Source organism: Rhinoderma darwinii, chromosome 3 (assembly GCF_050947455.1).
Source record: "Rhinoderma darwinii isolate aRhiDar2 chromosome 3, aRhiDar2.hap1, whole genome shotgun sequence".
NCBI lineage: Eukaryota > Metazoa > Chordata > Amphibia > Anura > Rhinodermatidae > Rhinoderma > Rhinoderma darwinii.
In genome coordinates this window covers 263,224,410-263,248,452 of record NC_134689.1, presented here as the reverse complement: position 1 = coordinate 263,248,452, position 24,043 = coordinate 263,224,410, and the positions used below count along the sequence as shown (strand labels likewise).

At 46.8% G+C, this 24,043-nt stretch overlaps 1 protein-coding gene across 1 annotated transcript in view; it reads left to right on the top strand.

Annotated features, from left to right (window-relative positions):
* Window positions 1–5,698: 5,698 nt before the first annotated feature.
* Window positions 5,699–24,043, top strand: part of LOC142749608 (neuronal acetylcholine receptor subunit alpha-5) — a 34,267-nt gene continuing 15,922 nt past the window's right edge. The window contains exon 1 of the mRNA XM_075857867.1: window positions 5,699–6,053. Coding sequence (XP_075713982.1) covers window positions 5,987–6,053 — 67 coding nt within the window. The 5' untranslated portion in view covers window positions 5,699–5,986. The remainder of the gene's footprint in view (window positions 6,054–24,043) is intronic.

Genomic DNA, 24,043 nt, shown 5'->3' with positions numbered 1-24,043 from the left:
GCTGTTTGGAGACACGGCGTGGCTTAGAAGGGAAAGAGCGCTATTTGGCTTTTGGAGATCACATTGAGCAGGAATGGTTTGCGGAGGCCATGTCACATTTGCAAAGCCCCTGAGGGGAAAAAACAATGAAAACGCCCAAAAAGTGACACCATTTAGGAAACGACACCTCTTGAGGAATTCATCTAGGGGCGTAGTGAGCATTTTGACCCCACAGATGTTTCATAGAATTTATTAGAATTGGGCAGTGAAAATAAAAACAATCCTTTTTCTTCAATAAGACGTAGCTTTAGCGCAAATTTTTTCATTTTCGCAACAAATAAAGGAAAAAAAAGAACCCAACATTTGTAAAGCAATTTCTACCGAGTACGGCAATACCCCATATGTGGTCATAAACTGCTGTTTGGGCACACGGCAGGGCTCAGAAGGGAAGGACCGCCATTTGGAGTGCAGATGTTGCTGGATTGGTTTTTGGGCGCCTGTGGGCCCAAAACAGCGGAAACCCCCCAGAAGTGACCCAATTTTGGAAACTACACCCCTCAATGCATTTACCTAGAGGTGTAGTGAGCATTTTAACCCTGCAGGTGTTTTGTAGAAATTAGTGTGAACTCGATGTTGCAGAGTGAAAATGGGATTTTTTCCACAGATATGTGGACAATATGTGGTGCCCGGCTTGTGCCACCATAACAAGACAGCTCTCTAATTATTATGCTGGGTTTCCTGGTTTTAGAAACACCCTACATGTGGCCCTAATCTCTTGCCTGGACAGTCGACCAGGCTCAGGAGTGAAAGCGTACCATGTAAAATTGAGGCCTAATTTGGCGATTTACAAAGTATTGGTTCACAACTGCAGAGGCTCAGATGTGAAATAATAAAAATAAACCCCTGAGAAGTGACCCCATTATGGAAACTGCACCCCTCAAGGCATTTATTAAGGGGTGTAGTGAGGATTTTCACCCCACAGGTCTTTTCCATAAATGAATGCGCTGTGGATGGTGCAAATTAAAAATGTATATTTTTCCCTAGATATGCCATTCAGTGGCAAATATGTCGTGCCCAGCTTATGCCACTGGAGACACACACCCCAAAAATTGCTAAAAGGGTTCTCCCGGGTATGACTGTGCCATATATGTGGAAGGAAACTGCTGTTTGGGCACGCTGTAGGGTTCAGATGGGAGGGAACGCCATTTGGCTTTTGCAGCGTGGATTTTGCTTGGTAGTAGTTTTGTTTGGAGTCTTACTGGTGTTTCCGTTTATAATGTAGGGCATATGTAAGCCGGGCGGAGTATATAAGGGGCATAGTCAGGTGGTATAATAATGGGGTAAAAAAAAACCAATAAAATAATCCATAGATGTGTGTTACGCTGTGACACAATTCTTTCTGCACAGGCCGGTGTCGCACTGATATATGGCGTCCTTTATTATCCCCCTTTTGATCCACACTCCGCGCCTTTGTAGTTTGGGGAATTTTGCTAGGAAGTGTTGTCCTTGTATAATACGGGCACCGTCGCTTCCAGCGGATATGTTTGGGCTCTCCCTTTCCTGGTTCCCTAATTTTAGGTCCTTGATAAATCGCCTCTTCAAACAGAAGAAATGTTCCCCTCGGGCACAACTGCATATTTTTTTATTTCCTGACTTATTGGAGCCATAACTAATTTTATTTTTCATAGACGTAGTGGTATGAGGGCTGGTTTGTTGCGGGACGAGCTGTAGTTATTATTGGTACCATTTTGGGGTACATGTGACTTTTTGATCACCTTTTATCCTATTTTTTGGGATGCCAGGTAAACAAAAAAACGCAATTCTGGCACAGCTTTTTTTGTTTTTTTTTTATACAGCGTTCACCATGCGTTATAAACTATATGTTAACTTTATTCTGCGGGTCAGTACGATTCCGGCGATACCTAATTTATAGCACTTTTTTATGTTTTACAACTTTTTGCACAATAAAATTACTTTTGTAAAAAGAATGTATTTTTTCTGTCGCCAAGTTGTGAGAACCATAACGTTTTAATTTTTTTGTTGACGGAGGTGTATGAGGGCTTGTTTTTTGCGGGACGAGCTATAGTTTTTATAGGTACCATTTTTGGATACGTGCGACTTTTTGATCACTTTTTATTCTAACATTTGTAGGGCAAAGTGACTAAAAAACAGAAACTCTGGTAACGTTTTCTACGTTTTTTTTTACGCTGTTCACCGCGTGCAATAAATAATATAATATTTTGATACCTCAGGTCGTTACGGTCGCGGCGATACCAAATACATATGGTTTATTATTATTTTTCAATAATAAAGGACTTGATAAGAGTAAAAGGGGGATTGTGTTTTATTTGATTACTTGAAACTTTTATTGTTTTCAAACTTTCATTATTTGCACTTTTTTTTACACTTTTTTATACTTTTTTTACACTTTTTCTCAAGTCCCACTAGGGGACTTGAAGGTCCAACGGTCAGATTTTTTTTTTTCTAATACATTGCACTACCTATGTAGTGCAATGTATTAAATCTGTCAGTCATTCACTGACAGCAAGCCGATTAGGCTTCGCCTCCCGGCGGGGCCTAAATCGGCTTCCGTAATGGCAGAGCAGGAGACCATTGTGTCTCCTGTTGCCATAACAGCAGTCGCCAGTCCTGATTGCCTGTCAGGGCTGGCGATCTGCTAGTAACCGCTACGATGCAGCAATCGCTTTCGATTGCTGCATCGAAGGGGTTAATGGCAGGGATCGGAGCTAGCTCCAGTTCCTGCCATTACAGGTGGATGTCAGCTGTAACATACAGCTGACTTCCACCGCTGATGACGCCGGATCAGCTCCTGACCCGGCGTCATCTTGCCGGCAGCTACGGAAGCCGATCAGGCTCCGCCGCCGGGCGGATCTTGACCGGTTTCGGTGCTAGGCAGACCGGGAGGCCAGTATTAGGCCTCCGGTTGCCATTGCAGCCACCGGAACCCCGGCAATTTCATTACTGGGGTTCCGATGAGCTGCAAACACCTTAAGTGCAGCGATCGCGTTTGAGCGCTGCACTTAAGGGGTTAATGGCGGGGATCGAAGCTAATTTCGGTCCCCGCCGTTACAGCCGGATGTCAGCTGTAAGATACAGCTGAGATCCGGTGATGATGGCACCGGCTCAGCTTCTGAGCCGGTCCCAAACATTTGGCGTACATGTACGGCAAGATGCGGGAAGTCAATGCTTTCCATGACGTACATGTACGGCAAATGTCGGGAAGGGGTTAATGAGAAGCTGTCTTGCAATGTGAAACAGGCGTTCTAAAGAGATTCAAATACAGATGCCAAACAAAGTCACTGAAATCTACCAGTCAGGAAAGGGTTGCAAATCCATAGCTAGGGTGCCGGGCAAACCACAGCGAGAGTCATTATTCCCAAATGGAGAAAACTTGGAACAGTTGTTAACCTTCTCATGAGTCACAAGCCTACAGTGCCAAAATGTCACCAATCATGCATCAACGACTCATCTGTGAGTTCACAAAAGAACCCAGGTGAACTACTAAAATTTGCAGGCCCCACTTTCCTCAGTTAAGGTCATTGTACATGAGTCCGCAATAAGAAAGATACTTGGCAAAAATGGGCTCCATGGGAGAGTTGCAAGGCACAAACCACTACTGACCAAAAAGAACACAAAGGCTCATCTCACATTTGCCAAAAAACATCTAGCTGACCCCCAAGACTCTTGGATAATATTCTCTGGACTGATCGGTCAAAGGCGGAACTTTTTTGAAGACATGGGTCTCATTACATCAGGCGGAAAGCTATCACTGCATTCCACTATAAGTACATCATACCAACAGTGAAACAAGGTGGTGGTAGAGTGAAGGTCTAGGGCTGCTTTGCTTCTGCAGGACCTGGATGACTTGTCATAATTGATTGAACCATGATTTCTGTTTTCTATCAAAAATTTTTGAAGGAGAATGTCCACCTATCAGTTCTTGACCTAAAGCTCAAGCGCAGTTGGGTTATACAGCAGGACAATGATCTGAAGCACACAAGCAAGTCCACTTGTGTATGGCTAAAAAGAAACAAAATTATGATTTTGGAGTTGTTGAGTTAAAGTCCTGACTTGAATCCCATTGAGATGCTGTGGCAAGACCTTAAACAGGAATTTCATGCTCAAAAACCCTCCAATGTAGCCGAATTAAATAAATTCTGCAAAGAAGAGTGGGATAAATTTCCTCCACAGGGATATAAAAGACTCATCACAAGTTATCGCAAAAGTTTGAGGGCAGCAGTTGCTAATGCCAAGGGTGGCACAACCAGTTATTAGGTTTAAGGGGGGGCAATTACTTTTTCACATGGATGATATAGGTTTGGAATAAATGTTTATCCTTAAAGGAACAGTGTCATCACAAATAATTTTTTTATATGTTAAAGATGTTAGTGCTTTAATAAAAACGTTTATATTCATTTGTGTGTTTGTGTTTTACTGTTTCTTATTTTTACACTTTTTCTTCCCTATGGGGGCTGCCATTTTTTGTTCCATTTCTGTGTGTGTCGATTAACGACACACACAGACATGGAGTACGGCAGCCACAGTCCCATAGGGACTGTGAACGGCTCCCGTCCCATTCACGTCCGTGTACGGCGTCTGTGTGGGAACTGCGCATGCGCCGCTCCCACACAGTCCTATTCGAAATTGGCGCCGTCCGGCGCCATTTTACTGTGGACCGGAAGTCGCGGCCGGACAGTAATATTACTACTTCCGGTCGCGGCTTCCGGACTTGTGCACATGGAACAGCGGCAGCAAAGGGAGCGGACGGGCCGGAGGGAGCCGCGGCGGCAGGAGCAGGTAAGAGATTTCAATGTATGTTAGTGTTTGTGTGTGTTTACTACTGTATGTAAACCTACTACACTGTGGGTTACCTCAAAAAATGGCGACACACAGTGTAGGAGGTTAAACCTTTCAAACCCCTCGTTTATCCCGGCACTAGCCAGGATAAAGGAGGGGGGGGATGCTGAGAGCTCACTAGAGCGAGAGCTTTTAACCCAATGTTGCAATGCTGCAATTTTGGGAACTAGCTCCATCTAGTGACCAAAAATGGGTAGTATTATAAATTAGAAAAAATTTATAATATTTCCTGACTCGCGAAAAAAATAAAAAAAATTTGAACAATGTTTAATCACCCACACACTAAATGTTTAAATTTAAAAAAAAAAACATGTTTTTTAGGGCAACACCATGCCTTTAAATGAAATGATCATGTAAAAGCCACATTTTTAGTTTACTCGTGTTGTCTTTATCTGATATTGAAATAAGTTAGATGATCATAAATAATTAAATGTGACAAATTAGCAAAAATTGATGAGGGGTAAATACTCTTTCACATCACTGTACGTGTACTCACCCTCCTATGAATATTATTGTGGAAAGAAAACTATTTGAAACAAAGACATAAATTGCATAGTGCGGTTTCTTTGAAGAGACCATTTAATACTGTTCTTCTTAACAGAGCTGAGATTTATTAAAAATGTGTTTACATATATTAGTGTTATAGTGGGAAGTGAATGAAAAGAAATTAAGATCACCTTTTTAAAAAATGAATGCGCCGGGTTGTAAAATCAGACACCATTGTGTACCCTTGGCATTTACAGCACGCCAGTCTTGTATATATGGTCCTATTCTCTGCAAAGATTTAAAGCTTGAGAGAAAAATGTGCCTCCTGAGCTACCATAGCGGAGGACAAGAACATCTAATCCCATCCCCCTTATCCTCCTGCATTTATTGACACATAATGAATTTAGCAGAAGGCAGTCACAGCTGGTTTCACTAGCTCATACATGGCAAGGAAAATGATTTTACACTTGTTATCCATAATAGTATATTTCCATTCTGCATTTTCTATCACCGCACGATGGTAAATGCTGAGGTCTTAGTGCAAAGAAGGTGTGTGAACATTCCCTGTACCTATTAGCAAGAGGCGAACGCTACAGTCATCCCTATTCCTCTGTTATACAAAAGGACTCTTTGATGTCTGAAGATGATTGGGTGCGGAAAGTGCCTTATTTGGCTATTCTTCATCATTTGGGATCTGAAAAGTGCTTTTGGTAAGTCAGTTTTAGCCTTTTCGAAATTGTCGTCATTGTATTGCATGTTGCCTATGACACATAGAACATGACATATGGCTATGACAGCCCAGTCGTATACAATTCCTGTCTGGAAAATGAACCAATTATAATAATAGAAGTAATAATAGGGCTCTAGAGGAGAATGGAAATTCTAGCATGTGCTTCTGTATGTAGGAAACATTATAAATGGTCTGGCTTTTATACCCTGTAATACTCGATTACCAAGGCTTTCATTGTTGTCATTATAATTGTTTTGATGTTCAGCCACATTAACAGGTCCTGCATTATTAAATATATAATAACGTTGGTTATTATTTATAAACACTTATGTTCTTATTTTGAAGCCTTGTTTTTAATACAATATTTATTTCTATTTTTAACATTTCATGTGTACAATCTTTGGGAAATTGTTTTGTCAAGCATTAGATTGGATGAAAATGTACATTTCGTATGCCTTACGGGTTTGTTCAACCATGTGATATATGCATAAAATGTCCCAAAATCTATACAGAATGTATGACACCTAAAACTTTGCAGCAAATATTGGCTATTTTATATACAACACTTTTGTTTATGTGAAAATGACTCCATTTGTTTACGCATATGTCACATCTGGAGACGACTGACACATTTTAAACAACATAACAAATATCTCAAACTGCTTTTATGCATGAGTACTGTGTATGCGCAATTTATAAACACTGAATATTTCCCACCGGTCAAGCCTACTGTATATACCGCCTTCGTGTTATATTTATAAAATGCTGTGATACAAATTGATTCAATTTAGGATCTGTATTTTGGCCGCAACACCTGGAACCCCTGCAGTTCTACTGAATTTAACTTAGACTTAGACTTTAACTTTTAACCCTGTGAAGATCTAAGTTTAGTTCAGTAGAACTGTGGGATGTCAGGGTGTTGAGGCCGTAACATGGACCCTAAAATCAACAATATTGTAGTAATGTGCAACCGGCTTTAAGTTGTAGAATCAATACTCCTTGTTGAAAAGAGGCCAGTTTTATTTCTGGCATAATAATTTCTTCATACGTTGATACTTGCCCACTGCAGAGACATTAATAACTTCTGCTCTGCAGGCAAAAGGAAAGGTTTAAGTTGCTGGGATAAATGACGGCTTTAGAAACAACAGTAATGCATTGTGTAATATATTATTGATTTGTCAATCCAATTACTGTGTATTGATGTTTGCACTGTCAAAGGAGTTTAAGTAAAACATAAGAAACAGAATGTGTTCATTGATATGTAAACAGTATTATGTTTCAAAATCTTTAATAAAATCTAATTTGGAAAAAAGAAACAGAATGTGTTAAAGGTTTGAATGTAACATCTAGATATCACATAATCTATATATTGTATACAATTGTTGAATTCATTATGTTGTAACATGTAAATTAGTCCATTCTCACTGTGAGCAAGTCATTGGTAGCGTTTTGCATTAATAATTGGAAAAATAGTACAGTCAGTGGCGTAACTACCGCTGTAGCAGCCATAGCAGCTGCTAAGGGGTCCTCGGCTTGGGCCCGCTATGGCTGCTACAGCGGTAGCGACACCACATTCAATAGTGTCTGCGTACTTCGGTCACTATAACAGAGCAGGGAGGTATCTCCCTGATCTGCTATAGGCTACTGTATGTTGCGTAGCTCCAGGGGTTGCAACGGTTGCAATTGCAACAGGGCCCCTTAGCCTGGGGGGCTCCTTGCTCCAGCATTCACTCTCCCATGAGCAGCTCGGCGCAGGCAGGCGCAATGTAGTGACGTCATCGTGCCTGTCTACGCAGTGTTACTCTCAGCACAGACCGGGGAGAAGGATCCGTGATCGTTGTGGGAACGGGGATAGGTAAGTAATTATGTTATTATATTTCTATTAGGCACTATGGGGCATTATACTGGGTAGGGAAGGGGGGCTGATATGGTGGCAGCTATAGGAGCATTTTACTATATGAGGGACGTTATACTGTATGGGGGCATTATACTGTGGGGCGCACTATACTGTGGGGGCATTATACTGTGGGGACAGCTATGGGGGGCATTATACTGTATGGGTGGAATTATATTTTATGGGGGGCATTATACTGTATGGGGGCCATTATACTGTGGGGCTGCTATGGGGGTAATATACTGTGGGGGCAGTTATGGAGAGAATTATACTGTATGGGGCATCTGTGTGGGCATTGAAGTGTATGGGGCATCTGTGTGGGCATTATACTGTATGGGGCATCTGTGTGTGCATTATATTGTATGGGGCATCTGTGTGTGCATTATACTGTATGGGGCATCTGTGTGGGCATTATACTCTATGGGGCATCCGTGTGGGCATTACACTATAAGAGGCATCTGTGTGGGCATTATATTGTATGGGGACATTATACTGCATGGTGGCAGCTATGGGGGCATTATACTGTGTGGGCTGACCGTGTGTGTATGGGCGGGGATTGGGTGGGATTAGAGGCGTGGCTTAAAATGAAAAAATTGCAGCTGTGTGCCGCATCGATTGTCCCTCTTTGTGATACTTGAAAGTATAGCACTGTCTACAGGGAGGGCTGTTAAGCACTGTATGGGGAGGCTGTATATCCCTGTCTACAGGGGGTGCTGTATAGCCCTGTCTACAGGGGGCGCTGTATAGCACTGTCTACAGGGGGGCGCTGTATAGCACTGTCTACAGGGGGCACTGTATAGCACTGTCTATGGGGGAAACTGTATAGCACTGTCTACAGGGGCGGCTGTGTAGCGCTGTCTACAGGGGGTGCTATATAACCCTGTCTACAGGGAGCGCTATATAGCACTGTCTACAGGGGGCGCTGTGTAGCACTGTCTACAGGGTGGGCTGTATAGCACTGTATATAAGGTGGGCTGTATAGCACTGTCTACAGGGGGGGCTTTATAGCACTGTCTTTGGGGGGCTGTATAGCACTGCCTACAGGGGGGGCTTTATAACACGGTCTACAGGAGGGGGATGTATGGCACTATTTACAGGGGGAACTATCTACATAGGCAGGCTGTGTGTGGCACCCAGGTGAGGAGGCCCCAGTTAAAAGTTTGCTATGGGGCCCAGTGTTTTCTAGTTATGCCCCTGAGTACTGTGTTTTGATTTATTGAACAAATATAGGGGGTTATGTATAGAGTTTGCCACAAATGTATGGCATACTAGGTATTAGAAAATGTCCTATACCTTAGTGAATACTTTTACGTTAAATTACAGGAATATATATAGTGCTTGTGCTAAATTTACATAAGCAAGTGCAACATTTCTGTGAATATGATGCATGGTCAATAAAATCCGCATAATTTTTGCAGACACGAATATGAAGACCAAAAGACGCTATTTATTTATGTGTCTCACAATCTTCAATGTGCAAAAATATGCATATTTCTTGAAGATTACTGTGAGATCATGAGCAACTGAATTACAAATTTCTCAGAATACCTATCCGGTCTTTAAAAATTATGACGCAGATGTGAATACAACCCTCTTAAAGGCCCTTTTATATGGCCAGATTTTCACCCGGTAACAGTGCAGATCAATGATAACAGCATGATGATCGGTGCTTGTTTGCTCCATTTACATCGAGCACTGATCGTTAAGATGGCGATGAACGATTGTCAATACGATTGTCCATCCCCATACATTTTGCATCTCATAGATAAAGCATCCTCTGTTTACACAGGGAGATTAAGGCTGGGGTCACACACCCTATTTACGGACGTAATTCGGGCATTTTAGCCCCGAATTACGTCCAAAAATACGGCTCCAAAGCGGCAGCAAACATCTGCCCATTCATTTGAATGGGTTTTATGATGTTCTGTGCCGACGGTCATTTTTTTTACACGCCGCTGTCAAAAGACGGCGCGTAAAAAAGACGCCCGCGTCAAAGAAGTGCCGTATTGAGACGTAATTGGAGCCGTTTTCCCTTGACTCCATGGAAAATCAGCTCCAATTACGTCCGTAATAGACACAGCGAAAAGCGCCTGCACTTACCATTACGTCTGAAATTCCGGAGCTGTTTTCTCCTGAAAACAGCTCCGTAATTTCAGCCGTAACGGACGCTGCCGTGTGAACATACCCTTAAAGATCTTTTGCTCATTTGTTGGCTGATCACTTCCATGTTTACATGGGTCAATGATCGGAAACAAGCATTTGAAAGCTAGCTCGTTCGCCCGTTAATCGACCAGTGTAAAAGGGCCTTAATGTGCTGTCTGTAGCTGGAATGCCCCTGTAAACCAGTCTCACATGTAGTCACATGACCATTCTCTTGGTGTTTAACTCCTGCTTTTGTGACATTTCGTATTCTTAACACGTGGTTATCTCCCCTCTTCCCCTTCCTGTAGTGTACCTAGGGTCATACTTCACATGTCTCTTATCTCCACTGCCCCTCCCTGTTTCTGGAGCCATGTTGTTTGACATGCTGGGTAACAGATAGTGCAGAGCTGTGTCTCAGTAGCAGGCAGTAAGTAATTCCAGCACTACCTTATCCTTATAATAGAGGGGCATTCAGGCAGAAGCAAATAGTGGAAGAGTAGAATCATAAGAACTGTAGTTCTTTACATGGTAATACCGCTCACAGCAAACCCTGCCAGCAACAAAACATCACTAATGCAGAGAGTTGGGTAAGATAATGAAATTAAATAATAACTACTTCTGAGCCCTGGTGGCATCACCTGGTGAGCATTCCGACACAGACAGGTCGTTTTCTGTATTTTTCATAATATCTGATAACAAAGAAAAACATGATGTCAATTTCTGCAGCAAATTTGTCCACTACGAAAATTATGCCACGTGTGAATCCACCCATACTATTAAGTATTTTTTGCTGAGAATATATATTTTGCTTAATGGGGTGGTCTGAATATGTGTTAAAATACCATAACAGACAATACTCACCTGTTAAATCCCCTTCCCTCTCCAGTACCAATGCTCATGTGATCCCCCACAGGTCTCTTTACATTGCATCAGTCATGATGTGCTATACCTGGATTCAGCAGTGATGCCAGTAAGTAAGGCATGTAACCGCTGTGGCTAGCTTGATAACCCCTTTAAAGAGTCACACTACTTAATAGCCCAATAGGTTTGTTGAACATCTACAAGCATGCAGAAACTTTTTTAAGTCTTGTTCATAAGGCGTCTTAAACACCCTACACCAAGGCTGGGCCAAAAGCAATGCCTAAAGCCTAAGGGTATGTTCACACGCTGAGCCAAAAACGTCTGAAAATACGGAGCTGTTTTCAAGGGAAAACAGCACCTGATTTTCAGACGTTTTTTGAGCAACTCACGTTTTTCGCACCGTTTTTCGCACCGTTTTCGTGCCGTTTTTTCGCCCGTTTTTGGAGCTGTTTTCAATAGAGTCTATGAGAAAACGGCTCCAAAAACGTCCCAAGAAGTGTTCTGCACTTCTTTTGACGAGGCTGTAATTTTACACGTCGTCTTTTGACAGCTGTCAAACGACGTCACGTAAATTACAGGTCGTCGAAACAGTACGTCGGCAAACCCATTCAAATGAATGGGCAGATGTTTGCCGACGTATTGGAGCTGTATTTTCAGGCGTAAATCGAGGCATAATACGCCTCGTTTACGCCTGAAAATAGGTCGCGTGAACCCAGCCTAAGACTGGATGCAGCTACTGCTATGACCACTGGAAAGTACAGGCTGGACCCGGCAGAATGCCATAGGGGGAGGCCACCATGATCAGGGATGTTAGGAAGGGAAGGAGTTAAGGAGTTAGGGGTGTGGTTAGGAGGGGGCGGATGTGAGGGGGGCGAGGTCAGTTTACTTAAGGGTAGGAGAGGGAAAGGCGTCGCCATCTTTAGTAACAGCACAGGGAAGCTTGTAGCAGCACAGGGAAGCTTGTCCAGGACTTGACAATGGATGCACTACTTACCCAGCTCCGGGCAGCAGTAGCAGAACGAGGCATGGCCTGGCTAGCGGAGGGGCTGGGGGCTTTCCGGCCCGCTGTCTGGGGCTCCGAGCTCGGCGGTGAGCGGACGAGGAGAGGAAGATGGGGAGCCCCCTGGTTCAGGGGCGAGTACGGAGGACGCGGCCGTGTTTGGATCTGGGGCGCAGGCGGTGCAGTCCTCTCCTCCCCGGCGGCGGTCACGTCGCACGAGGCCTCCAGAGAGGTTGAGCCAGGAAGTGATGCCACGAGCCAGGCGCAGGGTAAGGAGCCCCACGAGGGACCCTCCAGGCCGGGCCCCTCGCTCGGCTGCCGTGAGCAGGACGGCCTGGTCTGAGAGGAATCCTGGAAGCCGGCCTGGCTCAGCGGAGGTGGTAGGGCAGGCGCCCATGCATCCGGGACCTCCCTCTGCCTCCAGACGACGGGACCCAGGATTTGCGGTGGGCCGTGCTGGCGATGCTCCAGTCGGGCGGCCCACCTGTACCCAGGATGATGCAACCAATTTCAGGCGTGTGCCACGGTCGGTGGTGACACGGCGGGCAGGAGGGCGGCTACTTGCGGGCCGCGGGGTGGTCGAGCCCCCCAACAGACGGGCGGAGAGGCCCAGTTCATCGGCGCAGTTACGGAGCGCTCCATCAGAAGGTCGGGGATGTCATGCATGCGGCGCTTGTCCTGGCCCGTCTGGGCAGGATGAAGTGGACGACCGTGAGTTCGGTGACCAAGAGGGACGTCTGGATGGATCCTTCGCCCCGGCTGGTGGGGACACAGCACCTGCGCAGCCCGGTGAGTCGCTGTCTCCTACTTTTTCATTGCCTGCTGTATTTCGGTCCCCAGGGGTAGGGGGTGGGGGTTCACTTTTGCCTACGGGATTGCCGGGGTGTAGCGGGGGGATTACAGGAAGTACGGGTGGTGGGGGTGAGATTCAGGAATTGTTGTGTTGTGTGCGTAACCTTTTGGCGCGATGCGGAGGGGGGGGGCGATAGGTTCTCCATCCCCGGTTGCAGCTTGGGTGGGGCCGTCGGGGCCTGCAGTGGTGGATAGCACGCTATGGGGAGCTGGGGTAGTGTCTAGGGAATCGGGCGTGGCAGTGTCGGTGCAGACAGAAATGGATGTGGCAGTGGATGAGGTGCGGTTGGACGATAAGGCGAAGGGCGAGGTCTATGTTTGTTTTGAGGGCCCATTGGGGGCGCATCTGAAACCGGAAGTAAGGGAAAAGATATGGAGGGATGAATATGTGGAAATTTTTTCATTGTTGCCGTTGGAGAAGTTCAATTTAGATAAAGGGAAGTGGTTGGAAAGCAAGAAGGAGAAGGAGGAAAAACGTCGGTATCGATTGATTCCCCAAACTTTTGTTAATTGGTTGCAGGCTTTTGCTATTTTGGCAAGCGTCATTGGACAGAAGACGCCGGAACATTGTTCCGGCCTCTTCTGTTATATGGATGCTATCGGAGAGGCTCATCGAGTTTACGGCGGGCAGACGTGGCTGCGCTATGATGAGCAGTTCCGGCAGCGGAAGGCAGTGAGACCTGACATTAGGTGGGATAACAAAGACATAGGGTTATGGTTGCGGGTCATGGCTCCAGTGCGTTTTGGCCAGTCCTTTCAAGGGGGTGGGGCCGGGGTGGCCGGCCCCTCATTGCCTTCGGGGGGGGAGCAGGGGGGGCAGGAGGAAAATCCGGGTTCTGCTGGCAGTTTAATGAGGGCCAGTGTAAGTTCGGATCGGGTTGTAAGTTCAAACATAGCTGCTCCTCCTGCGGGGGGATCTCTCACGGAGCGGTTAAATGTTTTCGGAAGGGAAAAGGACGAGGGGCCGGGGGCGCTAGTCAAGGGCCGGACACCGGTGAGGTGGGAAGACATGGAGCCCTTTCTAAATAGGTACCCTGATAGGTCCAGGGCAAGTTTGTTGTTGGATGGTTTTCGGGTTGGTTTCCGGATCCCTGCCCCTGCTCACAAGGTGCCGTTTACCTTGCGTAGTTTGCGTTCAGCGTTGCAGTATCCAGGGGTAGTAGGGGATAAGTTGCGGAAGGAGGTGGAGTTGGGGCGCATGGCAGGTCCGTTTGAGAGTTGCCCTTTACCAGAGCTGGTGGTGTCACCACTGGGGGTGGTGCCTAAGAAGGAGCCGAATAAGTTTAGGCTCATACATCATTTATCTTACCCGAGGGGGCGATCGGTTAATGATGGGATTTCTCCGGAACTTTGCTCGGTGGCTTACACGTCGTTTGATGCGGCAGTTGCGTGGGTGCGCCGCTATGGTGTGGGTGCATTAATGGCAAAAACGGATATTGAGTCGGCCTTTCGCCTCCTCCCTGTGCATCCTGACAGCATACGGCTGTTAGGATGTTATTGGGACGGGGCTTATTTTGTGGATCGCTGCCTCCCTATGGGGTGTTCTATTTCCTGTGCCTATTTTGAGGCTTTTAGTTCTTTCCTGGAGTGGGTGGTTTGTGAGGTTGCGGGGGTCTCATCGGTCATACATTACTTGGATGATTTCCTGTGTGTTGGTCCAGGCGGGTCTTCGGTTTGTGCTACGTTGTTGAACACGATAGAGTGGGTGGCAAAGAGGTTCGGTGTGCCTTTGGCCCAGGACAAAACGGAAGGACCTAGCTCCTGTCTGGTCTTTTTAGGAATCACCATTGATTCTTTGAGGATGGAGTGTCGGCTCCCGGAAGATAAATTGGTAGCGTTACGGGCGGAGGTGGACCGGGCTAGACATTTGCGTAAGATCACGTTACGTGCTTTACAGTCATTATTGGGTAAGCTTAACTTTGCTTGCAGGATTATGCCCATGGGCCGGATTTTCAGCAGGCGGCTGTCGGGAGCGACGGCTGGGATGACAGCCCCTCATCATTTCATTCGTCTGACACAGACGCTGAGGGCAGATTTGGCAGTTTGGTTTGTGTTTTTGCATCGTTATAATGGGAGGTCCTTGATCATGGCCCCGGTGGTTGACAGCGTGGATTGGGAGCTGTTTACAGATGCTGCGGGGGGCGTGGGATTTGGGGCTTACTGCAAGGGTCAGTGGTGCGCGGCGCGGTGGCCTGAGGAATGGGCGGAGTTGGGTTTGGTGAAGAACCTGGCATTCCTAGAGCTGTTTCCCATAGTAGTGGCGGTGGAAATTTGGAGGGAGAGGTTTCGGGACAGCAAGGTACGGTTCCATTGTGACAACTTGGGCGTAGTGGGGGCTATTAACAACAAGTCAGCGTCATCCCCCCCGGTCGTCCGGCTTTTGAGGCACCTTGTTTTACGTTGCTTGTCTTTGAACGCTTGGGTTGTGGCGGTTCATGTGCCAGGGATCAAAAATGACATCGCAGATTCTCTTTCTCGCTTGCAGTGGGAGCGGTTCAGGATGGTGGCTCCGGACGCGGAGGAGGACGGGATCGCTTGCCCGGAATGGTTGTGGGGGCTGGGTTACGAGCCGCAGGAGGTTTGATTCAGGCTTCGCTTGCGCAGGGTACTTGGGCTGCTTATGATTCGGCATGGCGGGAGTGGGAGAGTTGGTTGGCAGTTCTGGAGGGTGTAGTGACGGATGAGGATCGGGTGGTGGCGTTGTTAGTTTTTCTGGGGCAAGTCTCTATCGCGGGCTGGTCAGTGTCCAAGGTGAATTGTTTTGTGGCAGCCCTGGCTTTTGGTTTTAAGGTCCGGGGGTACACGGATGTTACAAAAAGTTTTTTGGTTGGCCAGGCCCTGAGGGGGTACAGGAGAGGGAGGATGTTGCCGGATCGGCGGCGCCCTGTGTCGTTTATGTTGTTGGAACAGTTGTGGGGGGTGTTGTGTGACATTTGTTTTTCCAGCTACGAGGTGACCCTGTATAGGTTGGCATTCTCGTGGGCATTTTTTGGGGCCCTGAGGGTCGGGGAGCTGGTGGCTCCCAGCACAAGGAGACCTGGGGGGTTGAGAATGGAAGATGTGTTGGTAACGGATCGGAGTGTGGAATTCTGGATCCGGCGGTCTAAGACGGATCAAGGGGGTCGGGGTAAGAGAGTGGTGTTGGGGGTGGCCAAGGGGGTCAGGATGTGCCCGGTCGCCTGCTTTGCGGGGTTCAGAGAGGTCTCAACGGTGCGTAGGGGACAGTTGTTGTGTCATGAGGTTGGGTCCTTTATGTCCCGGTATCAGTTTACGTGGGTTTTTCGTAGGTGTCTGCGGAAGTTGGGACTGGAGGAGGCGTTGTTTTCCCCCCATTCTTTTCGGATTGGGGCAGCGACGGAGGCGGTGGCATGGGGGTTGGGTGAGGAAGTGGTAAAGCAGATAGGTCGATGGGATTCCCGCCGCTTCCAGCTGTATGTGCGCCCTCAGTTTATATGATAGTCCAGTCGTAATCCCTCCTTCTCTACACTCCCTCCGGCTCCCCTCATCGTTTTTCTCTCCTCCTCCATGTTTCGCTTGCATCCTTACTCGTTTTGTTAATCAGTGGTTTTATTTTTCAGGACCCGCGGGCCGATTGGTGTGGATCGTCGGGCATTCCTACGTTCATTGGGGGGCGGAGCGGGCGGATGTTCGTCCAGACGGGCGGCAGTTGGGTTTTCAGCGGGAGGATGTAGTCGTGCGGTGTCTGGGGAGTAGGGGGATGCTGTGGAGTCGGGTGTTGCCGGACGTGCATCGGTTTGCGCTGATGGACAGGGCCCCGGATGTCTTGGTGTTACATGTCGGGGGTAACGATTTGGGTAGTCGTCCTTTTCGGGAATTGATCAGGGATATAAAATACGATCTACTCAGGTTATGGTCCGTTTTCCCGGCTATTAAGGTGGTGTGGTCAGAGATTGTCCCGCGGAAGGTTTGGCGGCATGCTAGATCGGTGCAGCGGTTGAATAAAGCCAGGGTTAAGGTTAATCGGGCAGTTTCGGGTTTCGTGGTGAGAAACGGGGGGGGTCTTCGTGCGTCATTATGACTTCGAGGATGGCCAGGGTAATTATTGGCTAGGTGATGGTGTGCACCTGACGGCCGTGGGGATCGACCTGTGGACTCTGCGCCTGCAGGAAGGTATTGAAAGGGCCCTCTCATTGGGTGGGGGCTCGCATACTTAAAGGTGTCTAAGTATGTTCGTGTGGCGGATTGGGCGTCCTTGGAGTTGGTGGTAAATTACTGTGGGGGGGGGGGATTCATAGGGGGTATGGTCCCTCTCCAATTTATTATGGTTGGTAGTCTGCTCAATTTGGGCTCCTGCTGGGTGGTGTCCCGAGGAGTGGTCAATTAGGGCTCCCGCTGGGTGGTGTCCCGGGGAGTGGTCAATTTGGGCTCCCGCTGGGTGGTGTCCCGGGGAGTGGTTGCGGTTGAGGTCAGCCAACTGCAGGTATAACGGTGCCCCTGAGCCAGTAGGGTGACGGCTGGGAGTAAAATACTATGCAGGTGGGCTGTTTCGTGACAGACTTTTGTAGCTCCAAGGACTCCCCTTCCATTGTTATTATTATTTGTAAATTGTTGTTCTTGATGTTTGTTTGTAAATAAAATGGCTGCTGTGGCCAAATTTATCCAACCCAAGTGTCTGAGTCTTATTAGAGGGACAGGGGGTTTGGGAAAAGGTATGGCCATTAATGGGGAAGGTGAGTAGGTGAAGCCACTTCCCCCCCCCCCGGTAGGAGTGTACGCACTCTACAGTCCCCTGATCAAGTACAGGCTGGACCCGGCAGAATGCCATAGGGGGAGGCCACCATGATCAGGGATGTTAGGAAGGGAAGGAGTTAAGGAGTTAGGGGTGTGGTTAGGAGGGGGCGGATGTGAGGGGGGCGAGGTCAGTTTACTTAAGGGTAGGAGAGGGAAAGGCGTCGCCATCTTTAGTAACAGCACAGGGAAGCTTGTCCCACCCTCCCTCCCAAAATGATGTGTTCATCTGTGTGACTATTTTGGTATTTCGCTTTGTTGCTCGTTGTTTTTGTTTTTCCGCAGGTACCAGAGGATGCTGTGGAACAGTTTTGCAATGTCGCAGCAGTTGTATGGCGGATTGGGGGTCCTTGGAGTTGGTGGTAAATTACTGTGGGGGGGGGGATTCATAGGGGGTATGGTCCCTCTCCAATTTATTATGGTTGGTAGTCTGCTCAATTTGGGCTCCTGCTGGGTGGTGTCCCGAGGAGTGGTCAATTAGGGCTCCCGCTGGGTGGTGTCCCGGGGAGTGGTCAATTTGGGCTCCCGCTGGGTGGTGTCCCGGGGAGTGGTTGCGGTTGAGGTCAGCCAACTGCAGGTATAACGGTGCCCCTGAGCCAGTAGGGTGACGGCTGGGAGTAAAATACTATGCAGGTGGGCTGTTTCGTGACAGACTTTTGTAGCTCCAAGGACTCCCCTTCCATTGTTATTATTATTTGTAAATTGTTGTTCTTGATGTTTGTTTGTAAATAAAATGGCTGCTGTGGCCAAATTTATCCAACCCAAGTGTCTGAGTCTTATTAGAGGGACAGGGGGTTTGGGAAAAGGTATGGCCATTAATGGGGAAGGTGAGTAGGTGAAGCCACTTCCCCCCCCCCCGGTAGGAGTGTACGCACTCTACAGTCCCCTGATCATGGAGGGCGGGGGGTGGGACTGTAGTAGTCTTGCTTGGCTACTAAGGCCTTATTCACACCGACATGTCAGTTTTGCGTGCGCAAAAGGTCCGTGTGGCATCAGCATATGGTGCGCGGCTGCATGATTGCATCATGATGACACTCTGGTTTTATGTTTACAAAAAGAAAAGCACGTGGTGCTTTTCTGTTTTCATTCATTGTCTTTACTACTGTTGCGCGCATCACACGCGGCACCAGGAAGTGCTTCCGTGTGCCGAGCGCGATTTGCACGCACCCATTGACTTCAATGGGTGCGTGCTGCGCGAAACACGGGCAAATATATGACATGTCATGAGTTTCACGCAGCGCACATACGCTGCGTGAAATTCATTGACAGTCTGAACGGCCCCATTCATTAACATAGCACGGACATATAACACGTTCGTGTGAATAAGACCTAAGAAGGGATAGGGCAGAAAGAGAAAGGCTGTGACAACTGGGAGGGACAGCTTGTTGTTAATAACAACTCAGGGAGATGGCAACTAGGGAAGGGGGGCTGCTGTGACTACTGGGTAAAGTGAGGGGAATGCTGTGACTACTGGGGAAGTGAGGAGCGCATGGGACATAATATTCACTGCTAGAGGGAACAGGTGTAACTACTGAGGGGAGTTTTATTCAGGCTACTTGGGGACCTCATATGACATGTAAGGCCAGGCTTGCACCCTTCCAGTTGCATGTAGACCTTCTGTAGCCTTACAGCGTGTTGTTTGCTGGCTCTTAACTTTTAGAACTGGCTCTTAAACCTGGCAAAGATTTGTTCAAGCCTGGCATAATCTATTTTATCACCATGAAAAAGTAAAGATTAAAGTATAGAAACCTCTGGCGTTATACTGATGCCCCACTAGCAAGTGTAAATAATATACTGTGTGAAATGACATGAACCGCATTAGCACTAAACAAAACCAAGCATGTGCACTGCGAGTTCCTACTTAGGACTCTGTAGATATCATTTCGCCACATACAAATGCCATTTTACCATCAGTGAAGAATAATTTCTATCCATATATCAGTTATACGTGACACTGTTGAGCTTGAGTATCTCAGCTTTGCTTGAAAAATCCAGAGGAAACAATGATAAGCAATTTCTAGATATTAAAATTACAGTTCTGACTTGGTCTATTAAATTCAATTTTCAGTGTACTGCTTCAAATCTTAATTCAATTTCTTTTGCTGTTTACTAAGCCATGGTATAACGTAGCTTAAATGAGCTGAAGAATGAAATGAACATTATTACAATTCTGCTACTTAAATGACTGCTCAGATCAGTACTATTTATATAACGTATTCTGTAGAAGTGCGTCTTAAAGCGTAACTTTGGTTAGTAGGTACACAGGCTAATATGAATAAGGGGATCTATTTTATACCTACTCTGTCAAAACTGTAAAATACTTACTCTATGGCAACCACGAGTAATCCAACGCTAGCGCAGGATAGCCTTTACTATAGCGATCTATACTTTGTCAGCGGACTTCAATGACTGCTGGGAATTTGATTTCTCCAACACTTCTTTTGATTAGCATAGATTCAGCTAGCAAGGGTATATAATGGAATTAATGATGACGCTGAACTCCTATTATATACCTGTGTACTTTTTAATTTTGATGGGCTTCGGGCACCTATTTTTGCGGAAGTGTGTCCGTTCCGTAGAAATCATTCGTAAAATATAAAACATGTCCTCTTCTTGTCCGTAATTACGGCACGGACTCCCCATAGAAGTCTATGGGTGCTTTTGTAATTACGGATAGCGTTGCTACGTGACACCAGGTTTGCAAATGTGGCACATGATTTGTGTTTTTCTTCTTTTTGCGGATCCATATATGCAGATGCATTACGGATGCACTACGGACCGTATTTGCGGATACCGTTCCATATATGCGGATAAGTTGTGGATGACTACGGATCCGTATTTACGGATGGATGAAAATACGGTCATGTGCATGGGGCCTAAAGAGAAAATTGCCCAGGGGCACCCACCAACCAGATTCCTCAGGCCCTTTTTTTAACAGAATGAGATGGCTGTAAGACATGGGAGTCGGAAAAAAATGAAAGCGTAGCTAATAGACGCTTATTCAGTTTTTACTAATATTTTACTATATTTGAGCTTCATTCTCTTTACACAGAACTTTGATGTCTGTAGCGGTAATTAGAAGAAATCTGGTGGTCAGCATGCATTTGTATTACCAAAGGGAGAGAAGGAAAAGCAGATGTTAGATACGGTACATCTGGATCCTCTTATCCCCTGACTGAACAATGAATTTCACATGTTAATATCAAACTTCTGTATATGGTTTTCTTTTACTACGTACGTGAGAGGACATTGGGGCTGCCCCTATACACATTAGACATTAGATTGTTGTTGGGTCTTGTTGAAGCTGGCGGGATCTGCTAATAATTATGTCTATTTTATAACTTAGTCACACATTATATAAAACGTACTGGGTAAAGTAGCCCAATCAATTTTTTTGCCCATTACCAACTTTTATCTGGCCCTGCTTGCAGATACCTTATAGATAACCCCTCCTCATACTGAAAGCCTCCTTGGCAAGCAGCTGATCGGGGCAAGTCAAAATAATAGAAAAACCTGTTCCCAAGGATCCTGAATTGGATAGTAGTCCTACTGCTATATTATGGTGAACTTATTCTCATTTTAAATGGGTCTTTGTCAGCAGATCTCGGGCACCCGACTGTAGGGGGATTGTTTACTATCGGCATTGTGAGAAACTAGACATGGACCGCACAATCCACAGTATATACGTTGATCTGAGCCGCTAGGCATAATTTAGAAACATGAACATGAGGTTCTTTGTAAACATTTTGATCAAACTGTATAAGCCCACTTGCCACTTCACGGCGACCTCTTTAAAGTGGGTCCCTACTCTAGTAGTTGCAGCACCGCATGGCGGCTACCGCCACCGCAGCACCGCTCCTGCAGAGGGAGCAACCCAGGGGCCCAAAAGCACCCATGCCTTCAGACCGTGCCAAGCCTCCTTGGTTCTGGGCCACGTCCCCCCACAGGTGCAGCACTACAGCAACAGACACCACCATACAGCACCACAACATGTGAACAGATGGAATGCGCTCACCTTGCCATGCGCGCCCAGTGGCTAACTGAGAGCACAAGCAAGAGCAGGAACACTTATGAGGTCATTCTGGAATTAAAATCAGCTGGGTATTTTTTTCAAATGCGTGGAGTGCTGGTACCAAGTAAAACAAAGGAAATGAGGAGGATAGACTATACAATATCGGCATTGTGAGAAACTAGACATGGACCGCACAATCCACAATATATACGTTGATTTGAGCCGCTAGGCATAATTTAGAAACATGAACATGAGGTTCTTTGTAAACATTTTGATCAAACTGTATAAGCCCACTTGCCACTTCACGGCGACCTCTTTAAAGTGGGTCCCTACTCTAGCGGTTGCAGCACCGCATGGCGGCTACCGCCACCGCAGCATCGCTCCTGCAGATGGAGCAACCCAGGGGCCCAAAAGCACCCATGCCTTCAGACCGTGCTGATATTGTATAGTCTATCCTCCTCATTTCCTTTGTTTTACTTGGTACCAGCACTCCACGCATTTGAAAAAATACCCAGCTGATTTTAATTCAGGAATGACCTCATAAGTGTTCCTGCTCTTGCTTGTGCTCTCAGTTTGGCCACTGGGGGCGCATGGCAAGGTGAGCTCATTCCATCTGTTCACTTGTTGTGGTGCCGTATGGTGGTGTCTGTTGCTGTAGTGCTGCACTTGTGGGGGGACGTGGCCCAGAGCCAAGGAGGCTTGGCATGGTCTGAAGGCATGGGTGCTTTTGGGCCCCTGGGTTGCTCCCTCTGCAGGAGCGGTGCTGCGGTGGCGGTAGCCGCCATGTGGTGCTGCAACCGCTAGAGTAGGGACCCACTTTAAAGAGGTCGCCGTGAAGTGGCAAGTGGGCTTATACAGTTTGATCAAAATGTTTACAAAGAACCTCATGTTCATGTTTCTAAATTATGCCTAGCGGCTCAGATCAACGTATATACTGTGGATTGTGCGGTCCATGTCTAGTTTCTCACAATGCTGGGATTGTTTACTATGCATGAGATATGTATGAATCCCAACCATATTGATTAGTTTTAATGGATTTTCCCACTATAGAAGTAATGGCATGGGGTTCTGACTGCCGGGACCAATTTTCAGAATAAAGGGCTGCAGGATTGGTTAAGCGCTGCAGCTCCTTCACTGGTTTGCCCTTAGTGACTCCCTAATGAAATACATTAGAAAACAGCAACTGGTAAATGTAGCCTGCTAGATATGCACTTGCTTTTCCTTCTTCATTAAAAGCATTAAGCCTTTAATTGCTCTTCAGTGAACAGGGGCTGACACTACACAGACTTTAGGCTACAATCTAAGTATCCAAGTACATAGAAATACATTTCCATATGAGTCATAACCCAGGGGTGTAGCTAGGGGGGGGCAGGCGGAGCATGTGCCAGCGCCACCCCCTCCTACACTATAATTATACCTGCGTCTATAGGACACAGGTACAATTAGCAGCAATGAATGGCTGGGTATCTTCCGTGCCCGGCTATTCAGCGCCTTTCTACAAGTGAAGAGGCACGATACTTTGCTCTGCTTGCGGCATTGAAAGGTGCTGAATGACAGGCAAAGTCATTCTGCCCTGCCATCATCGCCTTTCATAGATGCTTCCTTCAACCCCAGGAGACCTGCACAGAAGAGAGCAGGTCTCCATTGCTGCCGGACATCGCAGGAACGGGATTAAGGTGAGTTTGAATAGTTTGTTATTTTATCGTAATAAAAAAATGTGTGGCTTTATCTACAGGGGGGTGGGCTTTATCTGCAGGGGTGCTTTATCTACAGAGGGGGATTTATCTACCGGGGGGACTTTATCTATGTGGGGGCTTTATCTACAGGAGGGCTATATATAGGGGTGGGCTATCTGTGGAGCACTACATACAGGGGTGGGCTATAGCTACAGGGGGGCTATATACAGGGGTGGGCTACCTATGGAGCACTATGTACAGGGTAGGCTATATCTACAGGGGGGCTATATACAGGGGTGGGCTATGTGTGGAGCACTATATACAGGGGTGGACTATATGTGGAGCACTATATACAGGGGTGGGCTATATCTACAGGGGGGCTATATACAGGGGTGGGCTATCTGTGGAGCACTATAGGGGGAGCTATTTGTGGGACACTATATACAGGGGTGGGCTATATGGGGGCACTATATACAGGGGGCTCTATGGGGGCACTATATACAGGGGGCACGGTGTGTGTGGGGGACACAGTGTATGATGCTATTATAATTAGAGGTGCAGTGTAGTGTGTGGTATAATGAGAGCTTTATCTTTGTTTATAGGTGTAGAAATGTTGGAAAAGTGAGAAGCTGAAGACATCTGAGCGGCAAACTGCAGAAATGGGCTGTGACCGGGAGAAGTCATCATAGAGGTCTGGATCGGATGGAGAAAAAGAACTAGAATCTGAGACGTCACCGGTGAGTCACTTAATGTAAATGTTTATTCTGCCTCTATTCAGTACTGT